This window comes from Bos javanicus, chromosome 6 (genome assembly GCF_032452875.1).
Source record: "Bos javanicus breed banteng chromosome 6, ARS-OSU_banteng_1.0, whole genome shotgun sequence".
Classification (NCBI taxonomy): domain Eukaryota; kingdom Metazoa; phylum Chordata; class Mammalia; order Artiodactyla; family Bovidae; genus Bos; species Bos javanicus.
This window is the reverse complement of record NC_083873.1, coordinates 19288438-19304723: the sequence shown is the minus strand read 5'-3', so window position 1 is coordinate 19304723 and position 16286 is coordinate 19288438. Positions and strand designations below refer to the sequence as shown.

Genomic DNA, 16286 nt, shown 5'->3' with positions numbered 1-16286 from the left:
TCAGAAAAAGAAAAACAAGTATTGTATATTAATGCATATATATGGAATCTAAAAAAAAATGGTAATAATGAACCTAGTAGACAACAGACTTGTGGACACAGGGGAAGATGAGTTCGTTCAGTTCAGTCTCTCGGTTGTGTGTGACTCTTTGTGACACCATGGACTGCAGCACGCCAGGGCTCCCTGTCCATCACCAACTCCCGGAGTTTACTTAAACTCATGTCCATTAAGGGGGACAATGAGGGTGGGATGAATTAAGAAAGCAGCATTGTCATATATATATTACCATCTGTAAAACAGTGGGAAGTTGCTAAATAACACAGGGAACCTAGCCTGGTGCTCTGTGATGACCTCAATGGGTGAGACTATAGGAAGGTAGGGAGACTCAGCAGGAAAGGGATATATCAGATCAGATCAGATCAGTTGATCAGTCATGTCCGACTCTTTGCGACCCCATGAATCACAGCATGCCAGGCCTCCCTGTCCATCACCAACTCCCGGACTTCACTCAGACTCACGTCCATCGAGTAGGTGATGCCATCCAGCCATCTCATCCTCTGTCGTCCCCTTCTCCTCCTGCCCCCAATCCCTCCCAGCATCAGAGTCTTTTCCAATGAGTCAACTCTTTGCATGAGGTGGCCAACAATTATGACTGATTTGCGTTGTTGTACAGCAGAAACCAACACTAAATTGTAAAGCAATTTTCTACCAATTAAAAAATAGAATTAAAAAAAAAAACTCCTGCCAAGAAAGCAAGGTATTGATTTCAAATTGTTTTCACAATCACTTAGCTACAATGTCTACCTACCAGAAGAAAAAACTATCAAATTAAAAAAAGTTATTACTAGATTTCTCTCATTTACAAGAGATGTTTTCTTTCCTTACTTGGGGAGTGTGCAGATAGGTGGTTTGGATCGAATGATTTCCTTGTTCACAAGCTCTTTTTCCAAGTCACCTCCAGCTAAACACCAAAGGTAATACACTTCTTCAATAGATCTTTCTGCCAGGTAATCACTGTTTATATCTATCAATGGAAAATTAAAAAAAATAGCTATCACACTTTCTGTTTTTATTAAAAGGCAACAAGCAATAATAGCTGACATTTTAAAAAAGTAAAAGCTGAAGAACACAGTAAGATTTCCTTTACAATATTCATACTACAAAATTCATAGAGGATTAAATGCAGATATGCATACTGGTTGTGCATCCAGTGTCTTTGAGAAAAAAGTGTGATTTTTATCCTCTGTACCAGAGATATATATACGTAAGTGTGTGTATATATGTATATGTGTGTGTGTGTATATATATATATATATATATGAGAGATACACACACACACACACACACACACACACTAGCTATTATCAAGCCCTGCAGGAAAGAAATAAGAGCAAAAAAAAGCACTTGAGTAGGCAACCAGCACACCCTGTCCCATCCTTTGTCCTGAGACAATTTCTGCCTCTTTTAAAAGTCTTGATGTCTCACAGAGGCTTTGCTTCCATTGTACTATGTTCATATTGACCTTCAGTTTTTTGGCCACTCCACACGGCATGTGGGACCTTAGTTCTCCGACCAGGGATTGAACCCATCCCCCCTACATAGCAAGTGTGGAATGTTAACCACTTGGACTGCCAAGAAAGTCTTGGATCTTCATTTATAAGAAGATAAATTTTAATTTATCTTATAATTTATCTTTATAATTTATAAGAAAATTTATATCCCCAGTACAAATGATGCTTGAAGATACAGTGTAGAGAACATAGTAGAAACTCAATACGTATTTGCCCAAATGAATGTTTAGTAAGTATTTCCTACCGTGATTATGTCATGATAATTTTTTATATAATTTACTGGTGTCCCTAAAAAACACATTTTGAGAGCTGTAATTTTCAGAGAGGAATGAAAAGAGAAAAGGTGGTATTCTCTAACAAACATGGAATTTAATAATAATGGACTTATCAATAATATGATTTTTAGATAATTTATAATAAATTTTATGAAATCTATATAAATATTGAGGTAACAGAAATTCCACCGGAAACCAGAAGATCTGATTATAGCATTATGACCTGGATTTACATAAGAAAAATTTTTTTGTTTGATACTACTTCCTTTCTTTGATTCTTAAAGTCCTTGCTCCAAAGTAATTTAAATTTAAAGGATTAAAATGTTAGGTTATATTTTAACCACTTCCAAAATTACTTCTTAATTCTCAGGTAAGTATCCAAAATGTCTCACTAATGTAAATATATATTGTTGACAAATTTAAAGCTGAAACTAGGATGAGGGTACTTCCTTTAAAAACATGGCTTTATTACTAGTATTCTTTATCATTACCTTCACACAACTGACTGATATCCTCTGGCAGAGTCAAATCAGCACATCTCAGAGAAGAAGAAAACAGGCTGGCAGGTTTGATAAAGGGAGGGTATAAGGGTAACACTTCACTGAACACATTGTCCTGCATTAATTCATCTGGGGTTGGCCTTAAGAAACACATTTAAAATACAGCACAGGAATTAAAGTCATTAAAATGTTCCTAGAATAATGGCATACCTACAAGGAAATAATTAAAAGTCATAAACACCTCATAGGCATACAAAATAATGAAGCTCTCCTTATTAGAGTCTAGATATACACCTTTAAAAAAGAATCAAATGATTATAAGTAAATACTGACTTTTTTGTCTCTTTTGTGCTTTTTGTACTTTACGACTTATCAAATATTATTACATATGAGCATCTCCATTTTTTACTTTCAGCTTGACCATCATAAACTTGCTTCGCTGAATATCTTCATTAAATAATAAAATTATAAATCAATACTATCTTCTGATTTTCTTCCTACTCTCTTAATGTGGTATCAGTTCAGTCAGTTCAGTAGCTCAGTCATGTCTGATTCTTTGCAACCCCATGAACTGCAGCATGCCAGGCCTCCCTGTGCATCACCAACTCCAGAAGTTCTCCCAAACTCATGTCCATTGAGTTGGTGATAACATCCAACCATCTCATCCTCTGTTGTCCCCTTCTCCTCCTGCCATCAATCTTTTCCAGTATCAGGGTCTTTTCAAATGAGTCAGTTCTTCACATGAGGTGGCCGAAGTATTGGAGTTTCACCTTCAGCATCAGTCCTTCCAATGACACCCAGTACTGATTTCTTCTAGGATGGACTGGCTGGATCCCCTTGCAGTCCAAGGGACTCTCAAGAGTCTTCTCCAACACCACAGTTCAAAAGCATCAATTCTTCGGCACTCGGTTTTCTTTATAGGCCAACCCTCACATCCATACATGACCACTGGAAAAACCATAGCTTTGACTAGACTGACCTTTGTTGATTAATGTCTCTGCTTTTTAATATGCTGTCTAGGTTGGTCATAAATTTTCTTCCAAGGAGTAAGTGTCTTTTAATTACATGGCTGCAATCACCATCTGCAGTGATTTTGGAGCCCCAAAATATAAAGTCTCTCACTGGTTCCACTGCTTCCCCATTTTTGCCATTTAGTGATGGGACCGGATGCCATGATCTTCAGGTCAGTTCAGTTCAGTTCAGTCACTCAGTCGTGTCCAACTCTCTGCAACCCCATGAATCGCAGTCCATCACCAACTCCCGGAGTTCACTCAGACTCATGTCCATCGAGTCAGCGATGCCATCCAGCCATCTCATCCTCTGTCGTCCCCTTCTCCTCCTGCCCCCAATCCCTCCCCACATCAGAGTCTTTTCCAATGAGTCAACTCTTCGCATGAGGTGGCCAAAGCATTGGAGTTTCAGCTTTAGCATCATTCCTTCCAAAGAACACCCAGGGCTGATCTCCTTTAGAATGGACTGGTTGGATCTCCTTGCAGTCCAAGGGACTCTCAAGAGTCTTCTCCAACACCACAGTTCAAAAGCATCAATTCTTCAGCGCTCAGCCTTCTTCACAGTCCAACTCTCACATCCATACATGACCACAGGAAAAACCATAGCCTTGAGTAGATGAATCTTTGTTGGCAAAGTAATGTCTCTGCTTTTCAATATGCTATCTAGGTTGGTCATAACTTTCCTTCCAAGGAGTAAGTGTCTTTTAATTTCATGGCTGCAGTTACCATCTGCAGTGATTTTGGAACCCCCCAAAAATAAAGTCTGACACTGTTTCCACTGTTTCCCCATCTATTTCCCATGAAGTGATGGGACCGGATGCCATGATCTTTGTTTTCTGAATGTTGAGCTTTAAGCCAACTTTTTCACTCTCCACTTTCATTTTCATCAAGAGGCTTTTTTTAGTTCCTCTTCACTTTCTGCCATAAGGGTGGTGTCATCTGCATATCTGAGGTTATTGATATTTCTCCCAGCAATCTTGATTCCAGCTTATGTTTCTTCCAGTCCAGCGTTTCTCATGATGTACAGTGCATATAAGTTAAAAAAGCAGGGTGACAATATACAGCCTTGACGTACTCCTTTTCCTATTTGGAACCAGTCTGTTGTTCCATGTCCAGTTCTAACTGTTGCTTTCTGACCTGCATACAGATTTCTCAAGAGGCAAGTCAGGTGGTCTGGTATTTCTAACTCTTTAAGACTTTTCCACAGTTTCTTGTGGTTCACACAGTCAAAGGCTTTGGCATAGTCAATAAAGCAGAAGTAGATGTTTTTCTGGAACTCTCTTGTTTTTTCGATGATCCAGCAGATGTTGGCAATTTGATCTCTGGTTCCTCTGCCTTTTCTAAAACCAGCTTGAACATCTGGAAGTTCACAGTTCATGATTGCTGAAGCCTGGCTTGGAGAATTTTGAGCATTACTTTACTAGCGTGTGAGATGAGTACAATTGTGTGGGAGTTTGAGCATTCTTTTGGCATTGCCTTTCTTTGGAATTGGAATGAAAACTGACCTTTTCCAGTCCAGTGGCCACTGCTGAGTTTTCCAAATTTGCTGGCATATTGAATGCAGCACTTTCACAGCATCATCTTTTAGGATTTGATATAGCTCAACTGGAAATCCATCATCTCCACTAGCTTTGTTCATAGTGATGCTTTCTAAGGCCCACTTGACTTCATATTCCAGGATGTCTGGCTCTAGGTGAGTGATCACACCATCATGATTCCCTGGATAGTGAAGATCTTTTTTGTACAGTTCTGCTGTGTATTCTTGCCACCTCTTCTTAATATCTTCTGCTTCTGTTAGGTCCATCCATTTCTGTCCTTTATCGAGCCCATCTTTGCATGAAATGTTCCCTTTGTATCTCTAATTTTCTTGAAGAGATCTCTAGTCTTTGCCATTCTATTGTTTTCCTCTATTTCTTTGCATTGATCGCTGAGGAAGGCTTTCTTATCTCTCCTTGATATTCTTTGGAACTCTGCGTTCAGATGTTTATATCTTTCCTTTTCTCCTTTGCTTTTCACTTCTCTTCTTTTCACAGCTATTTGTAAGGCCTCCTCAGACAGCCATTTTGCCTTTTTGCATTTCTTTTCTTGGGGATGGTCTTGATCCCTGTCTCCTGTACAATATCACAAACCTCCATCCATAGTTCATCAGGCACTCTATCATATCTAGTCCCTTAAATCTATTTCTCACTTCTACTGTATAATCATAAGGTATTTGATTTAGGTCATACCCGAATCATCTAGTGATTTTCCCTACTTTCTTCAATTTAAGTCTGAATTTGGCAATAAGGCGTTCATGATCTGAGCCACAGTCAGCTACCTGTCTTGTTTTTGCTGACTGTATGGAGCTTCTTCATCTTTGGCTGGAAAGAATATAAGTATCTGATTTCAGTGTTGGCCATCTGGTGATGTCCACATGGAGAGTCTTCTCTTGTGTTGTTGGAAGAGGGTGTTTGCTATGACCAGTGCATTCTCTTGGCAAAACTCTATTAGCCTTTGCCCTACTTCATGCTGTACTCCAAGGCCAAATTTGCCTGTTACTCCAGGTGTTTCTTGACTTCCTACTTTTGTATTCCAGTCCCCTATAATGAAATGGACATCTTTTTTGGGTGTTAGTTCTAAAAGGTCTTGTAGGTCTTCATAGAACCGTTCAACTTCAGCTTCTTCAGCATTACTAGTTAGGGCATAGACTTGGATTACCCTGGTATTGAATGGTTTGCCTTGGAAATGAACAGAGGTCATTTTGTCATTTTTGAGATTGCATTCAAGTACTGCATTTTGGAATATTTTGTTGTCTATGACAGCTACTCCATTTCTTCTAAGGGGTGTGTGCCCACAGTAGTAGATATAATGGTCATCTGAGATAAATTCATGTGGTATATTTACCCAAAATTATGCTTTAATACCATTCCTCTCATTTGAACATGTCTTGATAAAGATGTTTTCATAAAGATAAATCAGAATATATTATTTTCAAATATTACATACTTACAGAGTTTAGGGACAAATGAATGGGTAACAGTGACATCATCAAATGAACATAATAAAACTTCTAAGAAATCCTTTTACATTATCAACAATTATTAACTTAGCTCACTATGTAAGTTTTTTATATAATACTTATTTGCCAATAAACTTTTGTTCTCATTTTTCTCATATCATTGTATCTAGGCACATCTACCTTCCATAGTTCAGCTAATTTTCAAATTGGAGGTTAGGAAATGAACTAGTGGCTGATTTTGGTATATGTCAGCTTTCTGATCATGTTTTAATTATTTTTTTCTTCTCTTACGACCATACATTAAAGCCAAAACTATCAGTTATGATACTAATATCAATCATACATTACTACATATGTTAATATTCTTATTTAATCCATTAGTATTAAAAAACTAAGTACTTATATGTTAAGATCTCAGTAATAATCCCAAACTCTTGATATCAACCTCTTGGAAGGGTGGAAGGTGAGGCACTTCTTTAAAAGATCTATCACAGTTTCAGGAAGCTCCTGGTAAACAGAGAGAGAAAGTAATTATTTTAAACAATCCACTTAAAAATTTATATTACTTACATCATTTTCTACTTTAAGAAGTTTTGACTGTTTTGGAAAGCCTTTGCTTTAAAATAGTTTGCTACTGGATGCCAAGTATGCAAAATAAATGTTCAAGAACAGAGTAATGACAAACCTTTATAATGTCCAGACAGCCATGCTCCTCAGCCAGAACTATTATAGTGTCATCTACACAGTCTATAAAAGAGGAAAATTACATGAATCAAAGCTGCTTTTACAACTTACCAGACTGGGAGTTAAACTTTAATAACATTATTTTAAATTATATAATGCAATTTTGGAACTTGGAATATTAAAAAGCTTGAGACTTTTCCTTATATGTTTTAATAAATGATAAAGGCTTTATTTTTATGCTTATAAGACTGTTTTCATTAAATACAATTGAAGAATGTGCACACATTTTTTCTGGTCTTTACAGTATAAGGTTTAGCCTGTAGACACCATTTATAGATCTCTAAGATTCCTTAATAGCCATATTACCAATCTTTGAAATTAAAGTGATAAAATTATAAAATTTTATACAATTTTATTTACAATCCATTGTTATTTAATATTCACTAATATTATTCTATACACATCCATATTTGTAGACCCTATTAACCTGGACACCGATCTGACATTCTTTTATACAAAGCGCTCTATCACTGTTTTTCTCTCTTTTTTTACCATACATCCTTAACTTATTCTACTTTAAGTGGATTACACAAATTTTTATAAATGTGAATTACAAGTATTTGGATTATACACATGTGAAACATATGAGCTTGTTAGAAGGAAGAATAAACATTCTTCCTCAGTCATTGCTGCTAAGTCGATTCAGTCGTGTCCGACTCTGTGCGACCCCAGAGACAGCAGCCCATCAGGCTCCCCTGTCCCTGCGATTCTCAAGGCAAGAACACTGGAGTGGGTTGCCATTTCCTTCTCCAATGCATAAGAGTGAAAAGTGAAAGTGAAGTCGCTTGGTCGTGTCCGACTCTCAGCGACCCCATGGACTTCAGCCCACCAGGCTCCTCCATCCATGGGATTTTCCAGGCAAGAGTACTGGAGTGGGGTGCCATTGCCTTCTCCGTTGTCAGTCATTACTTACATATAATTCACTAAACGGAAAGCTCAAAAGTTATAGTACATTGAAGGTAACTGCTACAGAGAAGTACAATTTTACAATTTCATATTTTGATTCAAAAGTTAGTTTGGTTGGCTAGATCATAAAGCTAAGATTATATCCAAGGACATTATAATTCCTTACAGTGAATCAGGAAAAGCTCTCCTGTAGTACCTCAAGGGTGCTTAAAGTGTCCTGTTAATGCTTATCACTGATCACTGGAAAGCTGAAGAAAGTGAAGCCTTTTCAGTGTAGTTAGTATTTTGAAGAACATATTCTCTATGTGTATAATTACTCTCACTAAAGATTATATTTATAACTGAAAGATAATTGTGAGACACTTACCCAGTGTAAGCAAAAATTTTAGTCTTTCAGAAATATCCAAACTCTGAAATAATTTTCTTCCCTACATAAAAGATAAAAGCAATTCTTATTAACATTTACATATTCTTCCCAGGGAGGGAGGTTTTATTTTTCATTGCTGAAAATGATTTTTCAATTATCTCTATTTCTCTTCAGAGGTTTTATCAGATTTTTTTGTTTGTTTTTTTTTAATATAAATTTATTTATTTTAATTGGAGGTTAATTACTTTATAATATTGTATTGGTTTTGCCATAAATCAATATGATTCCGCCACAGGTATACATGTGTATATCAGATTTTTTTTGAATTGGCTCCACTAAAGAAAAATCATTGGTGACATACATTTTTTTAATGTTGCATAATGCTTACCATTTAAACATTTTGTATATCTAAGAATCATTACATTTTAGTTTGATCTCAAGCATTCTTCATTTTTGAGACCCACATATTATCTGGTTGTCCAAAGGGACTCCAGGAGTCTTATTTGATTAAGAGACCAAAATGTCTTTTCACCCTTTCATCCACCCAGCTAATTCTCACTTATATATCATGACCCAGATGATCTGTTGTCTCCACTAAGAAACATCCCACAACACTCCTTCCTCTTCTCAAAATTACTTAAGACAACCATCTTTGTGTTTTCCATAGTAGCTGGTATAGCCCTTTATTTTAAGATACACGTTATATTTTAGTTGTTTCCTTATTCCTTATTAGTTGGTTCAGAGGGCTCCTTAAAAAAGAGTCTTGAATCAAGCACAACTTCAATGATTATGTGTTGAGCAACTACTGTGTGTGAAGCTGGACTTTCCACCACGGGTTATATACTATGGGTAAATTACTTGACCACTTTAAACCTCACTTTCCTCATTTATAAATTGGAATGTTAACTATACATGCCATGTAGGTTGCAGTGAAGGTTATATGATGTATAAAAAACTGCTTAGCATTTTCTGCATAAAGAAAATGCTTCATAAATTTTGGCTATTCTATTATTATAAACAAAGTAAACTTGTATGATCATTTAAAAAGACTTAGAAGGAGAAGGTTTAAGAAGACAGCTTGGTCTTTATGCAGTGAAAGAGGCTCTGATTTTCTTTTTTTAATAGAGAAGAAAAAACTTTCTTAAAGTTTTATGAAATTAGAACTACAGGTGGAGAGATCATTGAAAATAAATTGCCCCTCCTCTCTCTTTTTAATCTCTTACACTACTATCAGTGTTAATCTTCTAGACCTAAATGTAAGGCCAGATACCCTAAAACTCTTATAGAAAAACACAAGCAGAACACTCTCTGACATAAATTGAAGCAAGATCTTTTTTGATCTACCTCCTGGAGTAATGAAAAGAGAAGCAAAAATAAACAAAAGGGACCTAATTAAACTTAAAAGCTTTTGCACAGCAAAGGAAATCATAAGCTAAATGAAAAAACCCACAGAATGGGAGAAAATATTTGCAAATGAAGCAACTGACAAGGGGTTAATCTCCAAAATATACAAACAGCTCATGCAGCTCAATAACAAAAAACCAACCCAATCAAAAAATGGACGGAAGATCTAAATAGAAATTTCCCCAAAGAAGACACACAGATGGCCAAAAAGCACATGAAAAGATGCTAAACATCATTAATTATTAGAGAAATGTAAATCAAAACTACAATGAAGTATCACCTTACACTGGTCAGCATGGCCATCATCAAAAAATCTACAAATAATAAATGTTGAAAAGGGTGCAGGGGAAAGAGAACAGTGTTACATTGTTGGTGAGAATGTAAATTGGTACAGCCTTTATGGATAACAGTATGGAGGTTCCTTAAACAACTAAAAATAGAGCTACCATATGATTAAGTGGGCATATACCCCAGGAAAACCATAATTTGAAAAGATACATGCACCCCAAAGTCCATTGCAGTATTATTTACAATACAGGACATGGAAGCAACCTACACGTCCACTGAAAGAGGAATGGATAAAGAAGATGTGGTACAATGAAATACAAAGAAAATATGTACAATGAAATATTATTTGGCCATGAAAAAGAAGGAAATAATGCCATCTGCAGCATCATGGATGGACCTAGAGATTGTCATACTGAGTGAAATAAGTCATAAATATTGTATAATGTTGCTTACATGTGGAACCTAAAAAAAAATGGTACAAATGAATTTATCTACAAAATAGAGTCACAGATGTAGAAAACAATTTTATGGTTTCTGAGGGTAAGGGGAGGGAGGGATAAATTGGGATACTGGGGTTGACATATATTATACACACTGCTGCTGCTGCTGCTGCTGCTGCTGCTAAGATGCTTCAGTCGTGTCCGACTCTGTGCGACCCCATAGACAGCAGCCCACCAGGCTCCACCGTCCCTGGGATCCTCCAGGCAAGAACACTGGAGTAGGTTGCCATTAAAATAGGTAACTATTAAGGACCTACTGTATAACACAGGAAGTGGTATACAGTACTCTGTAATGATCTATATGCAAAAAGTATCTAAAAAAGAGTGGATGTATGTGTATGTATAACTAATGCACTTTGATGTACACCTGAAACTAATACAACATTGTAAAGCCACTATATTCCAATAATAATTAAATTAAAAAAGACCCACCTTTAAAAAAATTAATCTTCTAAAACTGCAGGTTTGATTTCAGCTTGCTTAAAAACTTTAAATGACCCCCCTATCTTATATAAATATAATCCTCTCAATATGGCATTCAAAGTCTCCTAGGATATGGCTCCTATCCATTTTACTTATTAATTTATATTTAATATTTTGTATGAAATCTAAAGGTTTGATGAGGAAGATTCAAATCATTCTAAAACTGGACTGTCTAAACTTTGAGTACCTCTTAAAATGTCATGAAGCCCCTATTATGGAATTAATATTTCCTTTCTTATAATTCATGCAGTTCTTTGTGCTTATCTTCAAAGTTTATGGATTTGCATTAATTATAGGCTCTTTTGGAGAAGGCAATGGCACCCCACTCCAGTGTTCTTGACTGGAGAATCCCATGTACAGAAGGGCCTGGTGGGCTGCCATTTATGGGGTCGCACAGAGTCGGGCACGACTGAAGCGACTTAGCAGCAGCAGCAGCAGCAGCAGCATAGGCTCTTTGACAATACATTTTAATCACAGTTTATGCCTGTTGTATTATTATACACACAGTAAATACTCAATAACATTTGTTGAACTGAATTACTCATATAAGAAATACCCAGATCATAAATAGTTTAAATATAATTAATGGTAATAAAAAGGAAAAGTTACATTTGTCATATTTACACTTATGTATACTTTACATTGGAGAAGGCCAATGGCACCCCACTCCAGTACTCTTGCCTGGAAAATCCCATGGATGGAGGAGCTTGGAAGGCTGCGGTCCATGGGGCCGCTAAGAATCGGACACGACTGAGAGACTTCACTTTCACTTTTCTCTTTCATGCATTGGAGAAGGAAATGGCAACCCACTCCAGTGTTCTTGCCTGGAGAATCCCAGGGATGGGGGAGCCTGGTGGGCTGCCATCTCTGGGATCGCACAGAGTCGGACACGACTGAAGCGACTTAGCAGCAGCAGCAGCATACATTCCAACAAGAATTTTCAATTAGGCTGTGATTTTAAACAAAAAATGAGATTTACTATATTTTCATACCAATGAAAAGGAAGATGGTCTAGACAAAGGATAGCAAAGAATCAGCAAGTCTGGCATTTTCCCTTAGAAAAAGCAATGCCAATGTATAAGCTACCATGTAATTGTTAACATTTAAGTGTTAATAATAAAAGCTAACATTTATGTACTGTGATATAATACCCTATATTAGCTACGTTACCTTAAGTCACACAACTATACTTTGTTGCGTAAGATTTCAAATCAAGTTCTGACTATGAAAGTCTGTCTCTTAACTATTATGCTTTACTACTTCTGCTACTACTACTACTTTTCTGTACACAAAACACACAAAATGAAAATAATATCATCCTAATCCTTAGCTATGGTAAAGATCAATGAGTTAATATTTCAAAAATACTTTAAAAATCCATTGGAAAACAGAACAACAGATAAACAATAAAATTGTCTGCCCCTAAAGACCTCATTGTCCAAGTAGGCACATGTAACAAATGCTAAAATAGAAGAGAATAAAGAAAACGGAGACTAACCATGGCAGGTATTTGGAGGCAGAATCAACAAAATATTAGCTGTCTCTCCAAATTCATCCTGATCTATCAGGCACCTATCTAAGGCCACATCAGTAAACTGCCACTAGTGAAAAGTAGAGTTGATGCCTGCAAATTTTACATCATCTTCTTAAAGACAGTTACCAAGAATTCACTCCTCTCCTTTTCTTATGGCTAAAAAGGAGGATAAAGCAGCATCTTTCGGAGTGATCCCTGACAGCCAAAGTTTTGGCATGACATTGTGGAACAGAGCCCACTCTTTCTGAAGATTGTTACATGAGGGAGAAAAACATCTGTGTTCTTTAGGGCACTGCATTAAAAAAATCTTCATTATGATGATATTGGCATTTTATTTTTTTGGCTGCATGCACGTGGGATCTTTGTTCCCTGACCAGGGATGCAACTTGTGACCCCTGCATTGGAAGCTTGAAGTCTTAACCAGCTGGACCACCAGGGAACTCTCTAAGCTACTACATTTTTAATTCCTTTGTTTACAATAACTGTATAGTTTTTATTACACAAATAAATATAGAGGATATTTCAGGAAGGCCTCATAAAAAGCCGACTCTTATAAGTGAGTATTATTGAAGACAGAATAGGGGAGGAAAAGGTATTTAAGGAAGAAAGAATACCACAGATGGGAGAGAGAGCATGAATATACTGAAATGTGTAAGCAGTTTTAGTGTAAAGTTTCTAAATATGCTTTTTACACTTAATACAGTGTAAGTTTTTAATTCTTAGTACAGGTGCAAATAGTTCTGCTGCTGCTGCTGCTAAGTCGCTTCAGTCGTGTCCGACTCTGTGCGACCCCACTGACAGCAGCCCACCAGGCTCCCCTGAACCTGGGATTCTCCAGGCAAGAACACTGGAGTGGGTTGCCATTTCCTTCTCCAATGCATGAAAGTGAAAAGGGAAAGTGAAAATGCTCAGTCGTGTCCGACTCTTCGCAACCCCATGGACTGCAGCCCACCAGGCTCCTCCATCCATGGGATTTTCCAGGCAAGAGTACTGGAGTGGGGTGCCATTGCCTTCTCCGGCAAATAGTTCTAGGTATACCAAAATAATATTCAAGTAAATTGTCAAGTGGGATTTTTTAAAAAATCAAATTGAGATTTCAGCCTTTTAATCCTCATATCTAGTCAATTTGCAAAAAAAAGATAAAAAGATGCTATTACTAAATAGCTTTCCTACCCCAAAATATTTTTCTAATAAACACACTATTTTTATTAGTTTAATATTCCTTTATACATACCACACAGAGCTCAAACAAAATGATTCCAAGAGACCAGACATCTGATTTGGGGCCAGAAGGCAATGGTTTTTCACTTGGCACATGATCACTGGTTTTGAAAATTCCTTGCGCAATTACCTCAGGTGCCAAGTATGATGGATACCTAAAATGGTATAATTTAAGAATAAATTTATTACCATGAGCTAGAAAGGGGGAAATAGGTATGTAGTGGCACGTTTTTACTATCAGTACAGTATAATCCATACAAAAGCTCAATGAGATAAAATGAACAACTCTTGCTAGGAAGAATTCTTAACTACCATAACACAGGTCTTATGTCTAGGAATCAAGAAGAAATATACGAGTCTCAAGGAATGTTAAACCTATCTCGCTTTTAGCTCTTTTCTTTGTTTTCCTCTGTATTAACACATTGCCTTCAGACTTCCAGATTTCGAGGTGTTTTTCCTTCTTCCTTACTGCCTATCTTCTCTTTATACTTAACTCTTATTTAAATTTTATCTTTGAAAATAGTATTTATTCTTTTGAATAGTAGGAATGTCAAAATCTGTAAAAACATATAAATTGAAATGTAAGACTCTCTCCAATCTCTGTACTCCAGTCACTCACACTATTTATGTACAAATAAAGTTGATCGTTTGTCATCATTGCCCTATAGGGAAGTATAGTATATGCACTATTCTGTACTCTTTTTCACTCAAAATATATTTTAGAGATCATTCTTATAAATAAGTATAGATTTGTCTCATTCTTTTTGAAAACTGCCAATAATTTCATTGCATTGATACACTTAATTTATGTGATACAACTCTGAAGGAGGATATTTGGAAGTTGACTACTACTTAAAATGCTTACATGGATATATTACAGATATCCCATTTCCCATAAATATATAGATGAAAGACAAATTCCTAGACATGGTACTACAAAGTCACAAGGTAGATGAATTTTAAAATTTTATGTGTTTCCAAGTTGCCCTTTCAAGTTATGGCAATTTATATTCTTATAAGCAGTATATAGGACTGCCTCTTTCCCTTAACCTTCACCAACATAAGTTTTTAAAAAAATTGCCTTAGTAAATATAAAATACAGACTATTAAATATGAATAAGGTGTAAAGAATAAAGCTTAAAAGAACACTCATGTACCTACCAACCAGTTTAAATAATGAATATGAAATTATCACTAAAAGTCCCGATTTGTGTGTTGATAATTCCCTTCCATTTATTTACAGTTTTACCAGGTTTGTAACCCTAAAAAACATTAATATATTGTTTAGTCAAGCACATATCTGAACTTTATAGTACTGGAGTTATGCTGCCATTATTCCTTTGTGATTTGCTTTTTTTAGTCAACAATATTTATTTAAAAGAGCCATTCACATTGCTGTATGTAGATTTAAGTCATTTTTATGTCTGTTTTATGAATATATTATTCATTCAGATGTCAATGAGCGTTTATTTCGTTTCTTTTTGTACTATAAACTATGTTGCTAAAAAAAGCATGTGTGTTTCTACACATAGTATGTTGTTGTGTAGCAACACTTCTAGCAAAAGTCTCCCCAGGAGTATAAACCTAGCACTGAATTTCTAGGCCACAAGACATGTGCACTTTCAACTTTATAACACCACACCAAATGCTTCTTGAGAGGGGCTGTACCAGTGTATACTCCTACTAGCGGTGTACAACAGATTCTATTGCTTACTTCTCCAGCACTTGTTGGACAGCAGTGGCAGACTTTCTAATATCTGGCCATCTGAGGGTGAGACTCACAAACCATTGTACAATAGGTTTAATTTGTATTTCCTTGATAACTAAAAAGGTTGAGGTACGTTTTCATAGACAAACATTGGCACGATGATGCCATTTTACCCTTAGTTGATCATACTGCTCTTGTAAATAAATGTGTGAAATCTCTTCAGATAAGTGAAGTCTAGTGGAAAAGCAATGACCCTGATATCATAAAGCCTGTATTCTAATTCCAGTCCTGTCATATATTTTATATGTGATTTGGGTTTCTTACTCTGTAAAACAGGAACAATAATTTCTCTCTCACAAAACTGTTACAAATATTCATGAATACATAAAGAAGTTTTATAGAAATGAAAAAAAAGACACAAATGCAATGCTTTATTTCTGTCATCATTAGCATGATACATCCAGAAGGCAAACTGTTCATTTTTAATTCTGATTTCCAGCACATCTAACTCTGAAATAATAAAATGGGTAGTGAAAAGTCAAGGATTACTACAGGTAAACTGCTATATCTAAAACTTCTGACTGATGATCTCCGGAAGTACCGAGGTGACTTATGCTTCAAATATTCTAATTTCCTTTTTAATCAAGGACATGTTAAGTTAATTAATAAAATAGTAAATGTTAGGCTTATTTTTTAATACAGATTATCCCCTTCCAACAAGTGCCTCTTCTTTAGCACTGCATTTTAACACTCAGAGAAAATTACTAGAACTCTGCC

At 36.1% G+C, this 16286-nt stretch overlaps 1 protein-coding gene across 4 annotated transcripts in view; it reads right to left on the bottom strand.

Moving 5' to 3' along the window:
* The window catches only part of TBCK (TBC1 domain containing kinase), a 209918-nt gene that overhangs the window by 138118 nt on the left and 55514 nt on the right, over positions 1–16286 (bottom strand). For all 4 annotated transcript variants that reach the window (XM_061419450.1, XM_061419452.1, XM_061419451.1 and 1 more), the window contains exons 6-11: positions 13815–13956; positions 8372–8432; positions 7040–7101; positions 6800–6861; positions 2338–2486; positions 886–1024 (exon numbers count right to left, since the gene is read on the bottom strand). In XM_061419450.1, coding sequence (XP_061275434.1) covers positions 886–1024; positions 2338–2486; positions 6800–6861; positions 7040–7101; positions 8372–8432; positions 13815–13956 — 615 coding nt within the window. The remainder of the gene's footprint in view (positions 1–885; positions 1025–2337; positions 2487–6799; positions 6862–7039; positions 7102–8371; positions 8433–13814; positions 13957–16286) is intronic.